The following is a 26,403-nucleotide window of genomic DNA, read 5'->3' on the forward strand; positions in this document are numbered from 1 at the left end:
AAATGAAAGGCAAGACACAAAATGTGAAGTACTAAACTTTATTTTCACATTTCATTGGGTCAATCAATCAATAAAGACAATATTTTAAAATTCAATCTGATGGTAACAACTGAACATTTTCATAAGTAAGAATATGTATATAGAAATATCCTAGGGAGATATATTAGAGTTTCAGTTTAGCAGCAGACAGAATTCTGAAAAAGAAAAAAAATAACAACAGATAGAGTCATATTAGTTCTTTTAGGGGCTGAAGGGGGTTAAATGCAGAAAAAAACATGAAATGAGCAAATCTAAGGAGACTTATAATATGTTGATAATTTACATTTTCTGCCTCAAAACCCACAGCAAAAATAGACGACCTCCCCATTGCTAGAGAAAAAGCAGGCTTTATTTAATCTCAATTAATGACCATAAAAATTGAATCCACTAGGCTAGTTTGTCAGACCTACTAGACCCCTATAATTCTGTTTAATAATATTGTTATTCAATATGTTGCCAGTTTCCAGTGCAGAAGATGACTTTTAAAGTCAGCTGTAAAGTTGTATAATCCTAAGAAACTAGTATAAAATTTTTATTATTTATAATATTTATACTATTTATTATTATTTTTATTTTTTATACTGTAACTCTTTTATTTTTATCTCAACCTCACATATTACTCACATTACACCAGCATGACTTTTATTATTTTTGTGAAATGAAATGAAATGACAGTCATTAGGAAAGCCAAGTTCCTGCTGCCCCACCGCTCACTAGTGTTAGTAGAACAGTTTAATGATGTTTTACCTTGCATCCCAATTTTGCCATCTCCATCACAGTCTCCAGCAGCCAGGAAAGCTTTGGTCTCACCATCTGTCAGCTCTCTGGCTCCTGCCACAAAGTTCTGGAGAAACAGCCTGAAGAAGCAAAGAAATCTAATGTTAAGGATGTGCCATTATAACTGCCATTATAACTAACAAAAATATATATGGTTATTGATTAGAGAAAAAAAGAATAGATAATATGATTTTTAAATTACCCCAGCACCAGGAGCGGTGTTCTTATAGGCAAATGTACCAAACAAGTGTAATGTCTTACTTGAGCTCCTCTTCCTCAATAAATCCACTCTTGTCTTGGTCAAGGACTTTGAACACCTTCTGACCATCTGTGCTTGATTTGCCATGGAGCCCCACTTGTTCAAAGAAGGACTTGTGAGAGAAGGTGCCTGGATCTGTAGAGAGATAACAGCAGTGAAAGACAGAAAGACTTTTTGAGATAATATTGGGCTCATTTAACCCCACACATTAACAATCTCTCTCTCTCTCTCTCTCTATATATATATATATATATATATATATATATATATATATATATATGTATATATGTGTGCGTGTGTGTGTGTGTGTGTGTATGTGTACTTGTGCCTTGCCTCTGAATACTGAATGTTGCACATCTTTTCTGTTTTTCTAAAGCACACAGAATTGTCAGAAGAATAATTAAGAGCAGGTGGGATTTGAGGTCTGGCTTAAACTGTTCTTGAACACTCAGCACAATCACAGGTAACTAGCTAGTAACGGCTCCCCAGCCCCCTGGCTGCTTGGTTGCTTGGATTTAACCAGCTCCCATCTCCTGTGCAAGGACCCTTGGGAGTCCCTGTGTGTCTGTGTGCATACCGAAATGCAGTTTGAATTTATGTATGTTGCAGCTGCTGCATTAGACTTAGATGTGATGTATTGGGGTGGTTTGTATATATTTCTATAGGTAATATAATTCTTAAAAATACCTTGGCAAGCCTCAACTGCTGCAGCAATGTCCTCTTCTTTTAATATCCCTGCAAATGCCATGCTTGCTTCCTCCTGAAAGAGGGTGAAATTACAAGTTGAGGAGTAAGCATATATACAGTGTGTTTTCACATATAATTACACATCATATGACCAGCAAGTCAAATGAATATAGATACATTTTTCCCATTTTAATTTTGTGCATTTACTTTGGATGATAATACATCAGACACTACAAACATTATCATCAATGTAAAATTGTCTAAAATTAGCCATTGCACAATGAACTAATATTAACATTCACACATTTTAGTTAATACTAAACTCTAAGAAACTGGTAAGCACTAACCTTCAAATGCTGGATGAGTGCGTTGTTTGAAAGCAGCCGTCCTCCTTGTTACCCACTGCGACACTGTGAATGCTGAGGTTCAACACACCTGAAGATGTGTGTTCTCAACCCCAAAGGAGACCTTCTTGAAGAAAACACCTCCCTTCTCATTAGCGAATGATTTCTAAACAAGTATTGTTGTTATTGGCTAGTTGTTTTACCATTATGTTTAATAATACACTATTATTGTCATGTTTAATGACATATTGCACAGGCTAGAAAGAGAATTAAATAAACTGTTTGTACAAGCAAATAAATGAAATTCAAATACACCGGATCTACAATGCCACATGACCCATAAATCATCTGAAATGCATTCAGTTAATAAAAAATTAGAAGTATTTGAGTGTATAATGTCATACACATTGACTTCTGCTCTGTTATATAAATGATACTGCATAATTACCTTACTATATATAAAATGTATTATAAATTTTGTTGAATATCCAGCATTACACTTTAAAAGGGCTTGGGAAAGTTGATGCTGCATAACCTGTATGCAGAAGCCCTAGAATTGTGAGCATAAGTCAGCATGGTCCAATGCCTGTGTGAATTTGAAGGATTTGACAAATGCTAATATCAACAAGTCTGAGTACATAAACCTATTTGATGAAAGGTTATTGTAAATACGGTCATAAGATGTTGAGCAGACATGAGAAGACCGAAGACACACATTGTAGGCTGATTGGCCTACTGTGTGTGAATGGTTGTGTTTGAGTTTGTGCCCTGTAGTCGGTTGGCTCCCTGTCCAGTTTGTCCCTCTCTTAGCTCCCTGAGTTTTCTGGGATAGACTCCAGGCTCCCTGTGATCCTGGTACAAAAAAATGGATGGATGGACACTAATACATATGAACAAAAAAGTATGCATCTTTAAGTATAAACAAAGATATGTTAAAATGAATGGATAGGGAATAATATTCAGACAGCACAAACCAACAAGAAATTAACTTTTTGCAGCATTGTGGCTTATTCCACTTGGCATATCTTCAAAAGGTTACAACAGTCTAGCTGAATGACTTGCAATCCTCAATAATTGAGGCCCATTGAGTGCAAAAGTTTGGATACCTTTAAAACAATTTAAAGAAGACACAGAAATATAATGTATTCAGCATGGTTGTTTCTAGTATCACAGTAACAGTGGTCAAATGATGTGAGATATAATAATGAAAAGTCAAACTGGTTATGTAATATAAACATTCTCTAATAATATATACGTGACTTGATATAGGGGGTTTTATCCTCTGAATAGCTTCCATATCCTCTTAGTTGTTATATTACATTATATTCTAATATTGATTACAGATATTTGCTATACAAATGTATACCATAGCTCTGTTGAATGCCTGATTCTGATAGATAGAATGATGTTGATTAACTTTCACAATTCTGACAAAGGTCTATATTTCCAGTGATAGGTAAACCAGGAACTAACCTTACTTGTGGACGTGCCACATTGTTAAATGTAACTATTAAATATAAAGCATTACATGTCATTTATTAATGAATTAAAAACTGTAATAATTAGCATTAATCATTAGCATTAATCATTAGCATTCGTTTGGGAGCCTTCAGTATCAGTGCTGTAAAACAGTCAGGCATAAAGATATAAATGCATTTACTGACACGAGAAAGTCTGTAGGGTGGAGTGCTTATTAAATTCAAGAGGGAGAGAAAAAGAAAGACTTGTGAAGGCCTAACTTTTTTATTTTATAGCTGCTATAATGTAAGTGATAACAGGAATAAAGTTTTACAGCCATTCCACAACATTAAACACAATTATAAATGCATAAAAGTGTGATATCTTCTTCGTTAATAAATTAAAAAAATGTGATCTTTGGCAAATTGCTGTGACATAAATAGATTACAACATTTCACAAGGTGCTGTTGTTGGAAATTAATCATATTTCATGTGGGAACAACCTTCTGTTTTGTGTCAGGCTGAATATAGTTACCCTGTTGTTGATTATTTTCCCATAACAGCACACCCTGTATATTTTATTCAATTACTACTTTGTTCAGTCAAGCCTGGAGACTTGGAAGGCCAAAGTGTAACATATTTTTCTCTTGATTTTGCCTTGTTGTCTACCCTGCCCTTGTTTTGAACGTTGTCTACATGCACATACATCTTCCTGTTTTGCATCTAAAAATCCACAAGGTCCTAGGATCCCAACCCTCTTTCCTGCACATTTTGGCGATTTCTTTGCTCCCAACACTTCTGATTCATCTAATCGGCTAATTAACAGCTACACCTCAGTTGAAATGGGTGTGACAAAGCAGGGAAATCCCCAAAATATGCAGGACGTGTGGTTCTCCACCTCAAGGACCAGGGTAGGGCACCTGTGCACGGGGTGTACAAACTTTTGCACTCTCAGTGCTTCTGTGATCGTCGAGGCGAACCTGTTAGAAGCTGCGCCTCGTCCTCTGATTGGCTGAAACACACGGTTACATGTGACGTAGATAGGGCGAACATGGCGCTGCAAAGCGGAGGTGATGCTGTACCGTGTCAACTAACCTTACGGTTTTAATTTCCGTCCGCTCTCCGTTTCAATTCTGTGTTGATACAGTGCAGAATATATAATTCTTCGAGTGACATAATGAGCCAGTGTGGTGTTTTAAGCAATGAAGGACGACAGCAAGTGAGAAACCGCTGTCTACCGGTAACTAGCGTCAGCTAGGTTAGCACTGCTTAGCTGCACTGTTGATGGTCACGCTGCTAACGCTATAGCTAGCTATGCTAAATGTTTTGGTTCTACTACCACCAGCCGAATGTAGACAGGACCGTAGTAGTAGGTAGTTTCTCACACAAATGACTCTTTTGCATCATTTACTTTGACAATAGTGTGTCCTAGAAGTTTAGAGACTAGTTGAGCTGGTCGAGCTGGGACCATGGCCAAGCTCCGTGTGTGGATGTTGTTGCTCGGAGCGGCGCTTCTGGAGCTCGCGCAGCTGTGTGAAGGCGCGCCTCTTCCGCGTGCACAATCAGGTGAGAGCCTCCGATTTTGCTTAACAAATGCCACCAAACAGCCACCCGACACCACAACTAGCTCCTACTAGATGGACAATAAGCTATCCAGCCTGACAGCAGTGTGAGAGATGTAGATTTTAGCTGTTCTAGCTAGCGACGCGGATTGTCAGTGTAGCTAATTTGCTAGTCATTGACCCTTGTTTGTTTACAGGAGTGTGAGCTGATCTTATAGCTGATCAGCACCGTTTCTCTTCTTATTCTGCAATAAGTCATTCCTTCATCACTGATCCACATAAATCTAAATAAACACTCACAAGCTGTGTAGACGTCTTCATTAACACTTAGGTGATTGGATTGCCAACATATTTATTTCTCCTTTATTTCTCTGTATTCCCTGTTTTGCTGACTGATGTAGAAATTGAGGACATGCACTGAGTCCCCATTTCACATCCCGTGATTCATCAAAATTACATATTAAGGTTTCCAAAGTGTTTGGCTAAGCTGTAACTTCATGCTTGTGACCCACAGGTACAGATACAGTAATGAGTAACGTAATACATTCCAACCTTATCAACTGTGAATGATTTACTGCATGGGGTTGGGAGCGATCTTTTAGCCATGCTGTAACTAATAAACTCTAATACTTGTAGCTGTCTGGGATTTGAATAATATTATTTTTTGCTTAGCTTTATAGAATTCTCAAGTCTGATTGGTCAGAACGTGTTGGTTAAACGTCCATAACAGCAGCACTGACCATAGTGTCTCAGTGATTCGTAAAGAAAATCCCAGGTCTACATTAATTAATGTTACTTGTTCTGTTACGTTATCGTTTTCTCTATTATTCACAGGGAGTTGTTTGGTATAGCAGATGTGCGAAATAATCTAAAGGTCATAGTAATACCTGCTAAACATTTCTAATCATTTATACAGTAAAGTTTTCTGTAAGGCAGCGTTTATTTATGTATGGAAGACATCTCGGGTGTAACGGTCAGTAAGTTTTCCATCCCTGGAAAGTCTTCAGGACAGAGGAGTTTCCGGTTAATTGCTAACGTAAACAAGGTGTGTGTAGGCAATATCACAAAGGATAACAGGAACAAACTTGTCTTGTGGAAGTTTAACAGCATTAAATTTAACTATAAATGGCAAAAATTCGGATGTGCCTTATAACCGTATAAGAGGAAATCATTTTGGGATGTGCTGTCATTGGAAAATTATCAACTTCATTGACTGTCTACTTCACTCATGGCCGCTTTACACGCCACTCCATCATTTTGTTTTTTTTCTCTCTCTTTTTAAAAAATTTGATTATTGATTATTGACTTCATGTCACTGTAAATGTGCTTGGAATGTGATAAATAGTGAAGTGCTGATGGAAGGTACTTGTGAGCCACTGAGGAGAGGCCATTTCCTTTTTAGGAAAAGAGGTTATCTGCATAATGACATGGATGATGATGGTAATTGAACGTGGGCAACAGTCAACGCTGCTCATCAAATTATGGTGCCATGACGCACTTGCACTTGCTGAGTAATAGTTGTGTCCCAGCTGGAGTCATTGCTATTTCACTAGTTGTGCCTAAAGCTGCACAAGATTAGGAGAATATTCAAGGGTCGGTGACGTTAACCTTGGACTTGCTGCTGTAACCTGTAGTCTTTTTTAAATACAACTCTGACAACTAGTTGTTGGCTATGATTTCAGATTGTGGCCTTGAGTAAAAATGCTTACACGACTACAGTAAAGCCTCACATTGGCATTTTTTGGTTAGTTGGTGATTCCACAATTATGTATATAACAATTAAACGTGGTTTAGATATGATGTTTTTTGTTTTTCCAAAAAAACCTGTTTTTTATTTCAGTGTGCCATACGTCAACACTGACGGTCACCCAACAGGGAAAACCAGACAGAGTGCCCTGGACATGGACATTTATATGGGGATGTATTGTGAGAGACTTTGCATGTAGCGAGAGGGATGAGGATTCACCTGTTAGGGATCTAGAAAGCTATAATAATAGTTTGTGCCAGTCCTAAGAGTTGATGAAAGAGAATCATTATTTTTCTAAGACGTTAAATATTGAGCTTTTAATTATTTTTTTTTTTTGAAAAACAGATTATATTAAACACAAATATTGTATATACTTGGTACAAAAGCTATGCCGTGTTTGTAGCCTTTATTACAGCAGTAGAGTCATTGTTGTAGGTCTTTTAAAGCTTGAGGTCCACTCAGTCGTAAAAACAAATAATAAAGAGTAATGATAAACTCGTTCAGATCAGCTGAGGCAGAATCTGGTTGATTGTTGAATGATTTTATTTTACTATTTACTTTACAGTAGGGGTGGGTGATATGACAAAAGTATCTCAATATTCTCGAAGACATTATATTGTAGTCACACCTATATGTGGTTTATCACACCTGTATGAGGCCCAAAGCTGTTTAAGCATGACAGTTCCCATGTGCACAAAGTTCCTGAAAACATGGTTTTTGGTGTGGAACAAACTGGAGTGGTCTGCGCAGATCCCTGACCTCAGTGCCGTCCAAATGCTCTTCTGACTAAATGAGTAAATCTAAAATCTAATGGAAAGCCTCCCCAGAAGAGTGGAGGTTAATTATAAGAGCATTAAATCTGCCATGGGATGTTCAGCAAGCACTTATGGTTGTGATGGTCAGGTGTCCACAAACAAATTTGCAATTGTTTCATTAAAAATCTATAATATAGTCATATAAAAAGAAATACTTTATTTTATTTTTTTTTTTTTTAAATAAAATTCATATTTGTACAGACAGAGTGCTTATAGCTGCAATGATGGCTAGGGAGTTGCAGATTTTATGTCATGGATTTATTTTGTCTTGTTCATTTCCCGTAGTCTGTATTACTGTAGGTCAGTAGATTTATGTTTTTTAACTTAATCTGTAGTCTTCACTAGTCGCCACGTCTCCACTGAGTCTGCTTCTTAAAAGGAACTTATGGAGAGTTGATGCTATGTGCTAATGATGAACATGAAGCTAATGAAAGGTTACTATTTTTTCTTTGGTGCCAGTTTGAAAATGTTTATTTGCTTCTTTCCTTGTTATACCTCCCATGACTGTGACACGTTGCACTTTGATTGCTTTATGACTTGCTCAAGACTGTAACTGATTTACAATCCGGTAAAAGAGCGAAGCTGATGCTGCGTCAGCCAGCCTGGCCTTTCTGATGACCAGAGACCGAGGAAGTCCTGTTAAATCCTCTCCGAGTGCTTTTTCACTAAAATATCATGCGGTTCTTAATGTTTAGGCTACAGAAACAATTTTATGACAGGAGACGGCTATAATTAGTTAATCAGTCACTAGCATGTGACTTTTTATGACCTGTGGACAGCATTTTTATTGGGTTGTTGTGTGAGCATTCGACATTGGTAGATGGTAGTAATTTGCAAACCTGCATATTTTCTACGGGCGCCAAGAAGTGGACATTCGATACCTCCTAATAGGAGTAGCTCTGTTTGTTTGGAAAGTGGTGTCTTTTACTTGAAATGACTTACAGTTATATCAAATAGCAATTGAAAATAAAATTGTATATAACATTGTTCATAGTATTGATGGTGTGTTCACTTGAATTCAGTGCCACAGGCAGTCTCTGAATGATTCATTTCTGCTCATGAACATTTAAGAGCATCATCGTCTTTCCTCTGGATTTGATTTCACTTAATGCGTGTAGTTACTGAAACGAAGTCTTTATCAGTCGTGTTTAGTGAACTCTGTAAAGTAGGTTTTGCTTTCATTCATCAGGTATAATTGTACCTCAGGTATGCACTGCATTATAAAAAGATGAATATTTGTTATTTCAAACGGTTTAATTCTGTGGCTGGATAAAATAATAATTATGGTAAAACAAATAATTCACGAAGGTACTGCTGTATGAAGCACCAAATTTCCTGAATGTGAGTAAGACACATTTGACTGACAGATTGGAGTAACCAGCTTCCTGTCCTTTGCATAGCCCACATTTTGATTGTAGTTTACATAGGTTGTGGCGGTGGACTTGTGCACCAGTGGTTTGGTTAGTATTTCTATAATCGGGTTTATAGCATCTGATGTATCAATAAAAATGTCTGTCAGCTGCGTGTATTCCAACACGTTCACATGTAACCTGTGGATGCAACTGGTGTCAAAGCAAAGTTTTGATTCTGGTTTAGTGTCCATTTCTGAATAGTGTGAAATAATAATTTTAAGGAGTTTTTATGTTAGGTTTGTATACCGTGTTTGTGCAGTTACACAGAACTTGAAGTTCTTCAAGCTATCTCAAGGATTTTGGGTGGAAAGGTCTTTTAAAGGGGCAGCTAGATGCATCAATGAGAAAATAAGCTCTCTTCAAGCTGTTCTGTTTTGTGTTGCTTCAGCAGGGGGTTCTGCAGATGAACAGCATTTCCATCTGAGTCTCTTGCTGGTTGTGTCTGTGTCTGTCCTGGTGACCACTGTGGTGGTGCTATTCAACTGCACAACCTGCTGCAAAGAACGAGAGATCAACTTTAAGGTGAGCAGCACTCCCATGTTGAAACAGTAAATGTTTCTCGTAAATAACTTAAGCCCTGTGTCCCAATTTCAGTACCAGTCCTCTGCAATAAGAAACAGTATTTTGTTTACAGCTGTAGCCATAGCCACAACCATATTCTTGCCATTTTAATTTTCGAATGATATAATTTCAGCACAAATAATAGAAAACGAAACAACACGACATCATTTCTGTTGCGTGATATTTCGTGTAGGAGTTTGAAGACAACTTTGAGGATGAGATCGACTTCACCCCTCCAGCAGAAGACACCCCGTCCATGCAGTCTCCAGCTGAGGTGTACACACTGGCTGTGCCGCAGGTGCCCATGCCTGGACCTCCACACCTCCAGCTGCCCCGGATAGCAGGTTAGGAGACTGAGGCTAACCTGTCTCTGTACATAGATGACAGATTTTATACCAGGCTCATCTTTAATGTACATTTAGGGGGAAATAATACATACTGCAATTTTTCACATCAGCAGCGAACTGTATTATTTTGCGTCCATCAATCATGCAAAAAAGTTTGCTTTGTCTATTACAATTTTGTTTGTCAGTTATTTAGTTAATCAGTCATAAACACAATATGCAGGGATGGACGTGTCATAAACACATCAGCTAGCCCACTAGGCAAGTACAGGTTTCAGTGTGTTGCCCAGTCCCATGTTTGGACTAATGTTATAACATATGGAGATTTAGTTAGCTAGGAAAGAGCATTAATATAGAATCGAGGAAAACAAACAAATATATACTTACGTCACACTTCTGTGCCCTCAAAAATCTCCTTGAGAAAAGTATCAGCAATTGTATTTTTACCTTAAATCCCATGTCAAATATATTATTCAAATTTGCATAGTGTCTTCATTTCCCTCAAAACATTGCAAGATAAGCAGTGTTATTGGACATGACGCTTCTTGTTTTAGCTGGCCAGCTTTGCTTAGTTTCCTCAGTGTTTCCACATTCCTGATTCAGAAAAGGTTGTCTGTCATCTGGGCATGTTAATTAATCTTGCTTATTAAAACATTCTACCCTCAATCAGATTTGTGTAGTACAGCAGAGGCTATAATTACAGCATTGAGGTGGATCATACCTTTAAACATGCGTACCATCAGTAACTCAGTAAAGACAAGGGTCTTTTGCTTGTTTTGGTTGTTGAACCTAGTTATTAGCCAAAGAGGGGAAAAAAAAAACCCCCACTAACATGGACACATCTGTCCTGGATGCTTGAGATACCGATTTGTCCATCCCCGATTGTGTATTAACAGATATCCTGTAAACATTTGAAAACAATGACTTTAATAAATAATAGTGGTAAATTATTGATTTCACGGATTTAAAATGTCAAAAGACATTTATTGCCAGTTATTTTGTGTTAAAGTTTCTCTACTCTGTTAATTATTTGTACGGATGAATACTTTTTTTTTTTTTTTACTTTCTTTTTGTGTTTACTTTTCAGAAGTCTCAGCAGGCCCACATGTAGCGCGCCACACTCTAAGTTACATTCAGGAGATTGGGAGCGGCTGGTTTGGCAAGGTGCAAGTTCTTCTATTTACAGTCCACACTGTGGGGGGGGTGTGTATCTGAAGAGTGCTTACCTCTAGAGTCAGCTGCATAACCTTTTCAAACCTCTCCTATCGAAGAGCAGTTTCAGTGATGAAATCGCAAGAAGAATGCCCTGACACACCCTTTCTTTGTGCAACAACGAATAGCCGACTTCCCATCGTTCACTCTGAATAAGTGGTAGTTTGTTGCAGCTTGTGGCTTTTCATTCAGCCCCTAAATGATGATGAATGATAATAACTGGTACCGCCAGTATCAATGCCAGTGAATGTATCCAACCATTGTTTGTCTCTTTCCACCGTCAGTGTCCCTTGGCCCCTAGGGACTGGAGTGTGATGTGTAGAAGAGTGTGACATTGTGTATATATCATCATGCTCTCTTCTGTCTTGAGTGAACTGAGCCATGAGAATGCAAGCATCAGTGCTATAAAATTATAATTAAAACGACTTACTGACAGGTTTATCAGTGACCTGATGTATTAGTTTGTTCCAGAATCCAACAATGCTAATTTTTCACAGCACAAAAGACTGAGCTAACTTTTATTTTATTTATTTATTTTTTTTATTGACAGGTTTTACTCAGTGAGATCTACTCAGACCCCAGTATAGCCAGAGTGGTGGTCAAAGAACTGAAGGCCAACGCCAGCTCCAAAGAGCAGAATGACTTCCTTCAGCAGGGAGATCCATACAGGTTAAAGCCTTATACTTTTTCCTTCATAGTTTTTTCAACTCAGAAGTCGAAGAAGAAGGGGTATTCAGAAGTCTTAGTATAAATTGGTTTTAAAAAAAAAAATAGAACTTAATGATGGTAAAAATAGGGTTAGGAAAGAGAGTTTTTGATTCTGTTTGTACTGGTGATAAATTGTCCATATGTGTTAGTAGCACCATCTGTCTTCCTGTAATAACATTGCATTGCTTTGATTATTATGAGGATCAGTTTATACCATTACAAGTAAGACCTTAAGGTAAGCCATTTTATTCAGTTCTGTTTCAAATGTGTGCATTTATAGGGTTCTCCGGCACCCAAATATATTGCATTGCCTTGGGCAATGTGTCGAGGCGATTCCTTTCCTCCTTGTCTTTGAATACACTGAACTGGTAAGTTTGTTTTATTCCCTCCAATTTATTTGTATCCCTGCATATTCTTTTTGGAGCCTTTAATTTGACTTTGTAATGCTGATTATAATACACATCAGTATAAAAATATGATTTTTGTTCTTTAATGCATTGGTTATATAATGCCATCTATATTATTTACTGTCTTGAACTTTGCACTCGGTTTCTGGGTGAAGGGCAATGTATAAGGATGATCCATATGAATGGATGCCTCCTTTATGTGTGATTTATTTTCTGTTTTTCTTGACCTATTTATGGACATGCTTCTTGAGCTCGACAGGGATCCGAGATTCATAGCTCCATGAGGCAGTTCTCTGATTCCCTCATAGCCCAATAAAGCAACAGGCTTCATTTACCGCCACTGTCGCTCTTCCTTCTTGCTGTGTTGGTGCATTTTATTGCCTCCCTTACAAGTTGCTGTGAAACACAGCCTGCAGCGTGTGCATGTGTCACAACTCGGACAGGATTACAGTGCTTCCTTGTAAAGTAATGGCCTCCTGGGAAAAATCCAACCAAATGCAAATGTCTTTTTGTTGTAGTTATGTCCAGTCTGGTATTTTATTCTAGTTTCAGGAGCTGGACTAAATAAACTCACTCCATTTATTTGGGTATCATACCCTGCGTTTGAGCCAGAGCTAATTATGTAATGTTAGACAATTAGCTAAACACTGCTATTAATCTGTTGGGAACCGTTTAAATATGAAGTGCTAATGACTTTTTGTAGCTTCTCAGCCAGGTAGATAGACAAATAGATAAATATTCCTTGCTCTGCTTGATTTTAATGCTGTGGCTTTTTATGGCTTTACTACAATTGAATAACTTTAAAATTTTAATTATAAAAATGCTAAATATAAAAACAAATCTTCAGTATAAATAAATAACAAAAAGCCTGAAGTGATTAATGCCATTTCATCTGTACGAAAATTGAGTTACAACTGTAATCACTTATGTCATATACAGGACTGGACCAGGTGGTTAGTCCCCTCCATGAAACTGCGTTCCAAAGTGGGGGTCAAATTAAGCTCACTCAACAGCATGCATATTCACTGTTGATTATTTAGATACAGTACAGTAACTTTAAAATAATCTCTCATATATTGAAAATTTATCCACTTTTTAATCATTTTAGCAAACAAGATGATTCTAACCCTAGATGTCTCTTGTTCCTTAGATTTAGTTGTATTGATCCTTGGACGTTTGACAGACTCTTATTTCAAGACATTATTTCACGTAAATTTGGAATGTGTATAGGCTAGAGATGGCAATACCCAGGAATGGTAAAATGCCAATATCAGGGGGAAAAACATAGGAGAAAAAATAAGAGGTAGTTGAATCTGATCCTCTAACAAATATGGGGGGAAAGGATAATATATATATATATTTCCAGTCAAAAAATTTATATATATATATATATATATATATATATATATATATATATATATATATATATATTTTTTGTCTGGAAATGCTTACTTGATTACACAAAGAGACGATGATATTATATTAAAACTTTATACTTACTCTTATAATATTGTAATAATTTTTGTATTTGCCAAGTAAAAGTTTAACTAAATAAAAAAAGAAAACTTGTGGTTATTTTCTTTTAAGTTGTAATGCCTTCGATAGTATCAAGTAAATATTATTTTTTAAGCTTACTAGTTTTAAATGTTTTGAACAAAACAGAAAAATAAATGGTTATCGACATTGGCAAATACTTAAGGTTTTAGTATCGGCATTGTTATTGGAAAAGAAAAATGCTGTGGTTTTCTTATACATCACTGTTATCTCCAGATCATGAATATTAAATGAACAGTGCACAGAATCGCAAACACCTCAGCAGTTGTCATGGAAACTGTATATGTATACAATAATAGTTGTTTATGACTTGATTACCATACCACATGCCATAACCATGAGTCTAAGCTGACCAGGCTTATCTCTAGTCCGTTTTAAGTCTTTGCCAAATAAAAGCACTGGCTTTGCCACAGTATTCCCTTGGAGTGGATGTAGTATGTCTCATGGGCTAAGTTGAAGCCAAAGAGGACCTCGTTAGGATGGTGTGAGCTGCAAAGCCTGGTTTGCAGGGTACACTGGGAGCACCTGCCCAGCGGTGCGACACTTCAGCTCTGGGCCGAAGTCCTCACGGGCCAGAGCAGGTGGATGGCATCCAGCCATGTTCTGTGTCCCTCAGGGCCAGGATGAGCTCACTGAGGCCCAGAGTTGCGTAATGTAGCCTGCATTCTCTGTGGAGCTGCTCCTCCCTGAGCTGCCCGTGTAGCATGAATTCTAATCTGCTTTGCTCTCAGGCAACCAGAGGGAGCACACAGCCCAGTGTAGGTGCATGTAACATTAAAGGAAGCTCTTCTTATAAACCAGACGATGAGGATTTTGTTTAAGCAGTAGAATTTCAGATATTTCGGCTGTTTAGCTTAACTTTTTGTAGCATTTTAATTTTCATATGTTTTTTTATTTAAAAATGTCTTCTTAACCTTTTTTTATTCTGCTTCATTTAAACATTTGGTAATAAATCACTTTCAAACAGACCTCAAGTCTTAAAACTTAAGTCTTAAAATATAAGTTTTTTTTTTCCCTAATAATGTATTTTATTTCTCATATTTGTTCTGAGAGTGTTCTGTGGATTATTTGCTGTTTGTCTCACTGGTAACCATTGGTAACCCTGACTCATTGCATTTTAGACAGAAATATAACTGTGAGGTGCAACCGGAGCAGCCTTACAGAATGCCAGTTGCTGCCCGACTGAGTGACAGTCTCTCCTGTAAAGGCTGTCTTCAGGGGCTGCCGTGTGTTTTTTATGAGAGCATGTCAGTATGTGTGGCAGCGTATGCGCATGTATGTATGTTCTGAGGAATTTACCGCCATAGAAGATTAAATTTCTGGGATTCGATACCAAATATTAAAAAAATTATATATTGCTTTATATTCTCTGCAGGGAGTAAAGTTATTGTATGTCATTCATATAGTCAAAGCTTATGGTCGAATGAGTTATAACTTAATGAAATAGTCTAGAGTAATTTAGCATTTAGTATTTATGGTATTTTTATTAGCGCTTTGGTTTTTGGCTACAGATTATGAGCAGTGTGGTGTTGAATTTCCACCCCAGTGTAACAAAATCCCATTAACACAATTGTTTAGCTGAGAAGTTGATTGTAGTAGACATTTGGTATAAGTCATGTGCACTGTTTATGCCTTTGCTCTGTCTGTTGTTGACAGAAATGTGTGAGGAGTTGTTGACAGTGAAACAAGATTTCACTCAGTGAAGCATTTATGCATGCAGTATGCACATGCAGTTATGCAAACTACTCGCAGTTTCCCTCACAGTCAGCCATCAGGAATGACTTCAACCTCTCGTACGTCACATATTTAATAAGCAACATACAGGGACTATTATATTTTTTTATAAGAATAAGGACCATTCCTGGGTTGTCAGGCAGTCCTGGAAAGCAGCTGAGCCTGCATGTAAACAAAGCTAGCCATCATCCTTTGACACTTTTGCTGAAAGATTCTTATATATTGTATATGGGTGTAGCAGTGGGTGCAGTATCGCTGCCTCTGCGTTCTGTGGGTGACAGTTTTGACCTTAAAATCAGACTCCCCCAGCAGGTGTTTAAAGATTTGTATGATAAAATCACTGTTCTGTTATATCTCTGGGAGTATGTAGGGTTTTTTTCTCACTATTGTGGCATGATGTAAACAAAAAGGTCCATTTACTATGTTTAGGATCATTTATATCCATTTAAAATGGAACGTATTATAAAACTCATTCTCACTATAATTTAATGTATTTTTTAATGTTAGAGGTTCATTACATTACAGCATATTGGGTTATATTTGCAAAATGTTAACATTTCTAAAATTGTGAAAAATTCTTAGAGGTTTTATGATTTTGGTTTTAATTGGTTGAGGAAATGAGATGTTTTAACCCTGGCTTATTTCCTTGCTGGCACTAGAAGATGTCTGAGCTAGGGCTGCTCTTGTCTCCTAAACTGGTCTTTTGCCTGTGGGTCCAGAAACCCGACCCAAAGGAACAGCCCCAGAGCATGCAAGCCAGTCTGACCACTGCTCTTTTTATTTTTAAATTGCTGTGACACAGCATATAGCATATTCCATTAAACTGCCTTTCCCTTATTTGGTTCTTGTCCCTGTGCAGCAGTAAAAGTAGCTGTACAGAGAGAGGTTGCTGCCCCTCAGTGGCCAGCTCTGAGAAAAACACATGCAGATTTCACAGTGAATACTTCGTACAGTCTCAACACACGAGCAACGTAGATTTGTTATTTCTATGCGGGTAAATGTTTCTTGTAGCAGTGCTGCAGTGGAATCAAGTTGTGTGTATAAATGTCTGATTTGTGGTTTGCTGTGCAGGGGGATCTGAGAAGCTACGTTACTCAGCATGAATGGCTGTACAGGAATGGAGAACTGCTGCAGCTGCAGAAGATGGCCTGTGAGATTGCTGCTGGACTTACTCACATGCACAAGCACAACTTCCTGCACAGGTTATTATTTTTCCATTCCTGGCTCATTCACATGGTCAAAAATCACGTATATTTATATTAATGTGTAAATGTTTATATAAAAAAGTAACTTGAATATTACATTTATATTACCGTACATTCACGAAAACAAAATATAAGCACCTGGAGGTGCAGTAAAGCTACACAAACAAGTGACCATCCTGTTACATATTTTCCATGGCGTCACACCTTTTTTGATTTTCTAAAACAAACAAAGGAAGAAGGGTAATTTCCATTAAAGGCATCATTTCATTTTAATTTTTACCCAGCATGGTGTCTGGTGAAAGTGAGGCTGGGGCTGTCTAGGCTGTCTTTTGCATGCTCAGAATACATGCAAAGGAGTCCAATTACACAGCTCCTAGGGATTGCTGGGTGTCGTCTGTCATTCGGCGCAGAGACATGATGATTCTGCGATTCGAGTGTAAACGGATCCCTTTCATATTTTGGGGGTGTATGTGTGGGGCCATGGTTGTAACCATTACAACCTATCACAGAGATTACTTAAGTTTTAGAAAGGAAGCACTGTGTAGTGGTGGAAAATGTGGCTTGTTGCTTTTGGTGCACAAAGTTAATTTACTGCAAGACTCTGCTTGCCACTCCCACAGGGGCTACTGCTTTACATGCAGCTTTAGTGTTGTGAAATGGAACCCATGTCACAGGGACCCTTGGCAACATAAAAGATTTCGCGCTTTCCTCACAACGGCAGGGTGATGAGAAAGAGCAACAGGCAGGACCAGTTTACTCAAGGAAGAGTCGTTCTGATTTGTTCGGGAGCATTAGAACATCTGAAAACAGCTTTGCATATCCAAATGAATTGGAACTGCTTTGCAGTTATCCGTCCTCATGCACCACTGCTTACATTTGTCATGTACGGCCAAAAGCAATGCCCTGTTTCTTTCGGTGACTGTATGAACGTCTGTACGAAGGACATTTGCGAAGGGCAGGATACAGTGACTGAAATGTCAGTACATTTATCTTGCATTCGTTTCAGTGGCTCTGACAGCAGCCCCACACAGTTCAAAGCAAAGACCACTAGTGTCAGCGATGTTCTTGCATCGAGGTAAAAGAGCCTCTTTGCACTCCTGGAACTTGCTTCTAGAGAAGGTGGCAGAGGCAGGCTGTAATCAGAGCCCCACTGATCATAAGAGCTCACACTGAATGAGCCACCATATGTCTCGATACCTTCCTGAGCATAGTAGTTCCTCCCTGGGAACAATATCCTGGTGCTGCGTGAGTGAGTTGGAAAAGCTCCAGCATCAGTGATTTTGTCACTAGGGGGAGAGCAGAAACAACAAGAGTCTCTGTTGTCTATTCCTAGCACATGGTATTCCTAGCATATGGTTTTGTTTGTTGTTGGTGTTAAAGAAGACAAGGATATTCTTTTAGAACCCTGATATGTGTTCTAATGTGTGTCATTATGTGTAATAAATGTCAGTAGTAAATTTGCTGACAATCCCAACAATTACAGATTATCTGTGAACATTATAGATAGGCATTATCTCAATAAGATATACACACTGGACACTTTTTCACTGAATACACCTGTAGAAATTCTACTCCACTGTTGTATTCTGATTTTACCCTTGTATTATATTTGAAGCATGAGACAGAGACAGGAGTCAGAGCTGGAGGTAGCAGAGCTGAAGATGTTGAGGTTCTCTTTGGGAGTGACAAGGTTGGACAGGATTAGGAACGAGTACATCAGAGGGACAGCTCATATTGGACGTTTGGGGGACAAAGTTAGAGAGGCCAGGTTAAGATGGTTTGGACATGTTCAGAGGAGGGAGAGTGAGTATATTGGTAGGAAAATGTTGGACATGGAGCTGCCAGGCAGGAGGCAAAGAGGAAGGCCAAAGAGGAGGTATATGGATGTAATAAATGAGGATATGAAGCTAGTGGGTATAAGTGTTGAGGATGCAGAAGATAGGGATAGGTGGAGAGAGATGATTCGCTGTGGCGACCCCTGAAGGGTAAAGCCGAAAGAAGAAGAAGAAGATGTTTAATATCTGGGATGTTCTCTGACTAGTATAATCGCACTCTTTTGATTTCTGCAACTGACCCTTCTAAGGGATGGAGCGATTGTAAAGTCATTAGCCATCCTACTGGGCAAGTACAATTTCCACTGTCCTACGTCTAGGATGAATTTTACATCATCTTGTACCTGAAACAGATATTAGCATGAAAAATATATTGTTTGAGTCTGGATAATTGTCTCTTAATTGTTTGGGCTAGCTTGCAAGTGATATAGTGGGGCAGTGGTAGCTTAGTGGTTAAGTGGTTGGTTACTGATTGGAAGGCCGTGAGCTCGAATCTCAGGTCCACCAAGCTGCTGCTCCTGGGCCCCTAAGCAAGGTCCTTAACCCTCAGTGGCTCAGTGTATAAGGCTGTATGCCAAATGCTGTAAATGTTTATATGACAACTTTGCCACTGACTTTATTTTGCTCAGTTCAGTCAGTGTCTTCACATACCTGAGTACATAATGGGCTTAGTAAAAATTGTTTTACCAACATCAGATTGCACCTCAGCAAAGGGTAGTGTAGCATTTTACATCCCCAGAGTGCTTTAAATGGTTGCTTAACAGTTTATGGTGTGCCATTTCAGATTTTGCTATATTGTGAGTGTGAGAAATCTCTAATTTGTGTTTTGCTTTCTCCTTTTACAGTGATTTGGCCCTGAGGAACTGTTATCTTACAACAGATATGACTGTCAAAGTAGGAGACTATGGTATTGGCACATCAAGATTTAAAGTGAGTTTCTCTTTTCTTCTCAAGGTACAAGTTATACAGTATAAAGCTGAAAAAAAGTGCAATGTTATTTTCAACGCTGAAAAAGATTTTGGTGTAATCCATGTTTTTTGAACTGCATATTTGGTACATATGTAATATTTCCCTCTTATTTTTAGGAGGACTATGTCACCACAGAGGAGGACCAGTGTGTCCCTTTGCGATGGCTTGCACCGGAGCTCGTTGGTGAATTGCATGGAGGTGTGATAACATCAGAACAAACTAAGCCTGGCAATGTTTGGTAGGTGCCTTTAGCATACATTAAGTTTGCGAAATTGTTAGTAATTATTTAGTAGTGTCAGTGATGCATATCAGCACTATAGCTCCCAGTAGTGAAAAGAGATTTCTGTTTTCAGGGCTTTGGGTGTGACCTTATGGGAACTATTTGAGAGGGGAACACAGCCCTATACACATCTGTCAGATAAGGAGGTACTTCACCATGTCATCAGAGATCAACAAATCAAACTCCTCAAACCTCACCTCGATCTACCTTACTCAGAAAGATGGTAAGTCTGTCACAGTTGCCTGCAAATGTATGTGCTTTTCTACAGTTCTGTTTAAAATTGAGACTAATTTAGCGTTTTCTTTGCAGGTATGAGGTTCTGCAGTTTTGCTGGCTGCCTGCAGACAAAAGGGCCACAGCTGAGGAAATTCACCGGCTGCTCACCTACCTCCGGATGCAGGGTCAAAAAGAAATCGAAGATGACTTTGAGCAGCGTTGGAGCTCTCTGAAGCCTAATCCTACCGCCCGGCAGACTACTGTCAGCCATTCTTCCTTCCCCATCTTAGAGCAGTTTGATGATGGCCGAGAACCGGACGAGGTACTGACTGTGACGGAGACGAGTCATGGTCTCAGTTTTGAGTATGTCTGGGAAGCTGCAAGACATGACCACTACGACAGCCACAATCGCTCTTCCATGGAAACAACTCTCAATTACCACAGCATGTTCTTTCCAGTGCCACAGCAAGACATCCAGGCTCACTTTCCTGAGACTGAAGCAGAGGCTGAAAGAGTCCCAGGAACTTTGCCAGTGTTTGATGCAAGAGAGAGAAACTCTGGAAACGAGTATTACATTCAGTTAGAGGAGCAAGATGAAAGTGACCTTGGAGCCATGGACAGTCAGAGTGCTGAAGGAGCCACTGCTTCAAACAAGGAGCAGTATGTCATCTTGCAGGATGTTAAGTTAGATGAGTCTAGCACAGATGCAGATTTCTTTCATCAGAGCATAGACTCTAAAGACTCGTTTTTACAGGACAGCCATATATGGTCCTCAAGTGAACATGAGAGTCCTTACCAAGCAGACATTTTCAGTGAGAAAGATATCAAATTGGAGGAGCCTCATTCTTTTAGGAGTGGTTTCATGGAGCTCCCGGAGATTCGATCTTTTCATGGTGACAGCAAGGGCACAGTGGAGAATGAAAGTCTGAGTACTTCGTTTTTTGGTACTGAACAAGAAGCTGTTCATTCAGGAGGCTTTGATGGAGAGAATGCAGATGTGATAAAGCTTCTAAACACGGAGAAACTGGTTGACAACTTTGTGTTCCTTAAAGAAAACAGTCTAATTAAAGAGAGCTCTGTTCCTCCTGAGTCCAGAGACATGCAGGGAACAGATGTAGCACTAAGCCTCTTTAATGATGCAGATGCCGCAAATAATTTAAATGGTTCTGATGACCCCTCAGAATCTGTAGTAACTTCTGCACAGCTTAGGGAGGAATTCTTGGACTTGGTAAATCCAATTTTAAGAGACTTCCTATCACCTTTAAAAGAAAGTGAAACACTGGTGCCTTCAGATATATTCTCAACAGAAGAAACCTGTAGCAACCAGCTGCCAGACATAACTGGCTCTTCACATAAGGAAACTGCTAAATTAGATGGTTGGATTTATTCTACTCCTGAGTCTACCTCTGAGAGCGCTGAGATCGCTGTTTTAAATCCAACCAATAGTCATCAGTTTAATGATGAAAGTGCCGCCACAGACAATTTGTGCACAGATGCCAATACCTCTGGCCTTGAAGGAATCCTCTCTGTCACTGAGGAGAACAGGCAGGACATAGGAATTGTAGGAGAGCGTTCTAATCAGAAGAACCAGCTTTCATCACCTGTAGATAAATCTACAGAAGGAGTAGATAGTGGTATAACTGAAGGGTTAACAAGTAGTGACTCCTTCAGTGAAATTCTTTCAGATGCGGATGTTATCAGCAAAATCGAAGATGCTCCATTGCATGAAGCTCAGGAAGAGTGTTTTGTGGACAACCATGTTTCTCAGGATATGTCCTCACCATTGATCTTGGACTCTTGTTTGGACCAGATCAGCCAGGACAGCCTTCTGGAGGACAGCATTTCATTTAATTTACCAGCTGTTGAGAATTCAGCTGAAACCCCTGATTCATTAGATTCTCTGGAGATGCATAGAGAGGTGGGGCATGGGAAAACACTGGATCCTTTCAATCATAACCTCCAACCACCTTACAGGCCTGCTGACAGTGGATATGAAACGGAGAACATTGAATCACCCGAGTGGAATTCTCAACCAAGCACAGACAGCGTCTCAGAGGAAAATGTAAATAGTGCTAAAGAAGAACATGCTGCTGCAACGCTGACTCCTCCAGAAATAATAGTGTCTGAAGTAGACAGTGTACCTGATGTTCAGGAAAATGGAGATGGTCTGCACCAAGAAATTGGTGATGTACCTGTTGGTGGAAGCTACAGAGACTCTGCTTACTTCTCTGACAATGAAGAACTGGATAAGAAGAGCGATGATGTCAGTGGTGGAACTCCTGCTGATGCATCTCCTTGGGTTGAGAACTCTCCCAATGATCACATGAGTGGGTCAACAGAAGTGATCTCATCTCTCCCAGAATCTGTAGCATCTGATGATCAGCAGGACCATGTTGGTTCTACAGTTGATGCTGATGTAAATGCGTCCAGTCAGACCGTCCAACCAGACTTGGTCTTGAGTCTAGAGGAAGACTGGGATAAGGAAAAGCCAGCATCTGATGTAACTCTGATGAAAGAAGAGAGGTTAGAATCCTTCTCTGATCGTTTAACAGATCCACCTCATTCCAGTTTTAACTCTGAAGCTCATGAAGACACATTCTCTACCTCAGTAATGCCTTCAGCCGAAAATGTAGTCCATGCAAAACTAGTGAGGACCTATGGGGAAGGCCCAAAGAAAAAGGAGCCTGATATGGAAGGGAGATTCCTCGGCAAGCTAGATGGAGCTACGGTGACTGGAGGTTCAGAAGATGGCATGGAGGCTGACGAGGAGGACGAGAACAGTGATGATTCAGACGACGACATGCGTGCATACAGACTGCACAGTTCCGGCTCAGAGAGTGAGGATGATGCTGTGCATCCGGTTCCTGTAATAGTGTCCGACAACAGCGACGCCTGCAACCTCAAAAGCCTGTTAAAACCTAAATCGCTCCAGATGGAAAAATCCACAACAGCATCGAATACTAACCCAGAAAACAGAAGATCAGTGTCCTTCTTTGATGATGTCACTGTTTACCTCTTTGACCAGGTATAATACCGCTTGCATGTGGTTTGTGAATAGTAGAAATTTTTATGATGGGGAGATATGATAAAGATAATAGAAAGTCACCACACACAAAAACTAGCTAGACGGAATATAAATTGAAAATGCAATACAGTTTTTCACAATGACTATAAACTAATTCTTATCCAAACAGGAAACCCCCACAAAGGAGCTTGGAGAGCATATCTCAGGCTCCAACAGCCAGGTGTCTGAGTTTAGCAGCCCGGTGGCCTCCTCCAGTTACCTGAACAGATTTGCCAACTCCGAAAGCTCCACAGATGAAGAAGGTAAAAGCAGTGAAAGCAAATTCATACACACATCCTGATGATGTATTACTAACATTTGCGTTTTTGCAAACCGTTGCCTTAAGCTTAAGTCCTAATAGTAAGAACCTGAAAAATATAACTTTGCTTCACAGGGGGTGCGTTTGAGTGGGACGATGACTTCTCTCCAGACCCCTCTTTTCTCCCTAAGTCAGGAAGTGTTCAGTCTTCAAGCAAGGCCACAACAGCATACTTCTCCCCACCCCCTGCAAGTCGCACCTCAGAACCGAGCTGGAGCAGCTCCACCTCATACTCCCGTTTCTCCATCTCCCCAGCAAACATCGCCAGCTTCTCCCTCACCCACCTCACAGACTCGGACATTGAACAAGGAGGTGAGTCGGTCACACTCAAGCGTTAACGTTTAGACAGCTGTGCAAAGAAATATGGGGTCTCATGAATCGAGCGAGCTAGATAAGAAGTAGCGTGTTTGTAAATCATTCACGGCAGAATTCACAATATGGTATGTATAAAAATCCAACTGGTTTGGTGAGTAAAACGCACGCAGGGTAAACCCTGATACTTGCTTCATACCTAATTGGTTATTGCCGTATTATATACAGGTTACATTAAAAGGTTATTAGCTATTCACTGAATCTGGTCTAGCTAAAAGCTTGATAAATGAGGCTCACTATTTGCCATGGATTTATATAATATTGCGACTCTCCACATGATAATTTGTCTTGTGATCTCTTGCTCAGGAAGCAGTGAAGATGGAGAGAAAGACTAAAGACTGATTGGATGCAGTATTTAGGCTAAAAGGACACATTTTGTAAGTGTTAAAGAGAATTCAGACACTTGCCTTGAAGGCTGTGATGAGCTTCTCAGGCAACATCATTTCTTTGATGAGAAACTGCACAGAGTGAATCACTGGCATAAATGTCCTGTATTTTTGTTCTCGTCTTACACTTCAGGAGATTAAACGTTGTTGTCTTTGACACCACAGAGTGATCTCCACGAAGGAACCTATCGTGCTCGACATGCTTTATGTCTTTAAAGCGCTTCCCGATTCATCTGTCTGTTCTTTTGCGTGTGGGTTATTGCATATCAGTTTTGTTGCCGTTTTCACTGAATGACTGAGCTGATCTTTCCACAGATCAAGGCCAATAGGCTTCTACACCGTTGTGCAATCTTTCTCTTACGGTACTTGGCTTTTAGATTGAAACACTAAATTTTATGTGCTGAGCGTGTCCTGCTAATCTGTTGTTAAGAACTAGCTTTGAAATAAGAGCAGCACTCACAGCTGAAGATATTTTTGCACAATGTTTTGACTATACATTTTCTAACGGTGGCCTACAATTTATTGTACCTAAGCGGAAACTTCTCTCGTCAACGTTGCTGTGTGATGAGAGAGGCGGTGGGACGATTCTTATTGAAATGAAGTTGAACCATTCCAGAATTTTCAAAAAAGGACAAAGAGAGCTGTAGTGTGTCCGTGTTGGTTTATTTCTTGTCATAACTGTGTGTCTGTCAGGATTTTACTATTAGTCCAGTGCTAGGTCCATCCATCCATCTATAAATACAGGGAGGTCATTTTCCCTTGAAGTGTTTTTGCTTCTCCTGAGTCTTCTAAAAAAAAAAACACTGGGCAGTATCTCACCCAAACAGCATGCAGAGATTTTTATTTTTTTTTTAATGCAAAAGTGAAGGGGGGGGGACTCTAAACGTATTCATTGAGGATCATGCATTTGCAGATGTATTATTATATGAGAAAAAACTTGGACCGTTTTTATCATTTTCCTTTATTTTTATGCAAATTAACCAAATCTTTTCGAGGTGGTGGAAATCCGCTGAGCAGCTGACTTTGTTTTTTTTTTTCTTCATAGTTTTAGATGATATGTTTTATTTAATCATGTCACTGTCTGAGCGTTCATTCATGTTGCCTTCACCTAGAATGTAATATGAATTGTAATATATAGTACTAATGAATCGCTTTCACGAGAAACATTCAGAATTCTTAAGAACACTTTAACGATTTGGTATTTAAGAACTTCCTATAGATATACATATATTTTACTAAACGCCCTCGAGTAAACACTACAGAGAGAGGCTTATGAACAGACACTGAAAGTTTCATCCTATATTTTTCCTTACATAATTATTACCACATTTATAATCAAATGAAATCAGCCAAGCATCGTTTAGTAAGGAATTTCCCTTCATTTGGTTATGTGCATGGTTTTGAACTCGTATAAATAAGCTACAGAATCGACATGATGAGTATTTGAAGTGTATGAATGTTTTTGCTCTGTTTAATGGATTTATGAAAAAGAAAGACCCGATGGGGGTCAGTAAAGTAAGCTCTGTGTTACAGAACGATGTACGTATTACCAGCACTCTCTTAGTTGATCTTTTGAAATTTTATTTAAGGAAATCTTTGGATTTTATTTTGCAGTATATACATTTGCTTAATCTTGCACATCTTGAAAGTGTAACTTAATGTTGAATTGTACGGATGTATATAAATGTTAAGATTTTTTTTGTCTGTAAATTGGGAATGATTGATGTTCTAGGGGTAAGGTAACATTTTGTAATTTAAAGCTAAAGTGTGACATCACAGTCTAAACATGATCAAAAAAATGGTTTGGTTTGAAGTAAGTAAAAAAATAAATAATCGAGAAAATGCAGGTCATGTCCTTACACTTGTAAATTTTAAAAATGTGGATATTTTTACTTCATATTGATGATCATGCTTAGTGTAATTGAATGAATTGTTTCTAAATAATTACACTGTTTATTATGGAAATAAATTAAAAAAAAATGACCTTTACTTCGGGTGAATGTCTTCTATTGTCTACTTTAGAGTTTTACACTAAATGCTTCTGGGCTCAGGTGATATTTTTCTCTCTCTCTGCATCAAAAAGAAAAACCAAACTTTATATATATATATTTATTTCATGACAGTTGTTCATTATTATTCA

At 38.8% G+C, this 26,403-nt stretch overlaps 2 protein-coding genes across 3 annotated transcripts; one reads left to right on the forward strand and one right to left on the reverse strand.

Moving 5' to 3' along the window:
• Window positions 1–56: 56 nt before the first annotated feature.
• LOC131365996 (parvalbumin-2-like) lies at window positions 57–5,564 on the reverse strand. Its single transcript, XM_058410047.1, has 6 exons — window positions 5,427–5,564; window positions 2,110–2,958; window positions 1,763–1,835; window positions 1,078–1,210; window positions 787–896; window positions 57–194 (listed from the first exon to the last, which is right to left on the reverse strand). Exons 3-6 carry the CDS (start codon window positions 1,821–1,823, stop codon window positions 172–174), a joined length of 327 nt encoding a protein of 108 aa, XP_058266030.1. The 5' UTR covers window positions 1,824–1,835; window positions 2,110–2,958; window positions 5,427–5,564; the 3' UTR covers window positions 57–171.
• lmtk2 (lemur tyrosine kinase 2) lies at window positions 4,582–26,255 on the forward strand. 2 transcript variants are annotated; one of them, XM_058410013.1, is made up of 14 exons: window positions 4,582–5,130; window positions 9,489–9,622; window positions 9,855–10,005; window positions 11,093–11,169; window positions 11,768–11,886; window positions 12,206–12,293; window positions 16,692–16,822; window positions 19,503–19,587; window positions 19,743–19,864; window positions 19,980–20,129; window positions 20,216–23,147; window positions 23,317–23,449; window positions 23,581–23,817; window positions 24,184–26,255. In XM_058410013.1, the coding sequence occupies exons 1-14, from the start codon at window positions 5,034–5,036 to the stop codon at window positions 24,210–24,212; spliced, it is 4,485 nt and encodes a 1,494-aa protein (XP_058265996.1). In that variant the 5' UTR covers window positions 4,582–5,033; the 3' UTR covers window positions 24,213–26,255. The 2 variants fall into 2 exon arrangements, with proteins under 2 accessions (XP_058265996.1, XP_058266003.1); XM_058410020.1 differs by having other exon boundaries at window positions 9,492–9,622.
• The last annotated feature ends 148 nt before the right edge of the window (window positions 26,256–26,403 follow it).

Source organism: Hemibagrus wyckioides, linkage group LG02, assembly GCF_019097595.1.
Source record: "Hemibagrus wyckioides isolate EC202008001 linkage group LG02, SWU_Hwy_1.0, whole genome shotgun sequence".
Taxonomy (NCBI): Eukaryota; Metazoa; Chordata; class Actinopteri; order Siluriformes; family Bagridae; genus Hemibagrus; species Hemibagrus wyckioides.

Excerpts from the sequence above, each read along its gene's own strand:
- LOC131365996 (XM_058410047.1), bottom strand. The coding sequence starts at position 1,823 with ATGGCATTTGCAGGGATATTAAAAGAAGAGGACATTGCTGCAGCAGTT. Across the intron at positions 897-1,077 it reads ATTGAGGAAGAGGAGCTCAA|GCTGTTTCTCCAGAACTTTG; the intron begins GTAAGACATTAC and ends TTGCTTCTTCAG. Across the intron at positions 195-786 it reads TGGCAAAATTGGGATGCAAG|AATTCTGTCTGCTGCTAAAC; the intron begins GTAAAACATCAT and ends TTTCTTTTTCAG.
- lmtk2 (XM_058410013.1), top strand. The coding sequence starts at position 5,034 with ATGGCCAAGCTCCGTGTGTGGATGTTGTTGCTCGGAGCGGCGCTTCTG. Across the intron at positions 10,006-11,092 it reads CCAGCTGCCCCGGATAGCAG|AAGTCTCAGCAGGCCCACAT; the intron begins GTTAGGAGACTG and ends TTTACTTTTCAG. Across the intron at positions 11,887-12,205 it reads CAGCAGGGAGATCCATACAG|GGTTCTCCGGCACCCAAATA; the intron begins GTTAAAGCCTTA and ends GTGCATTTATAG.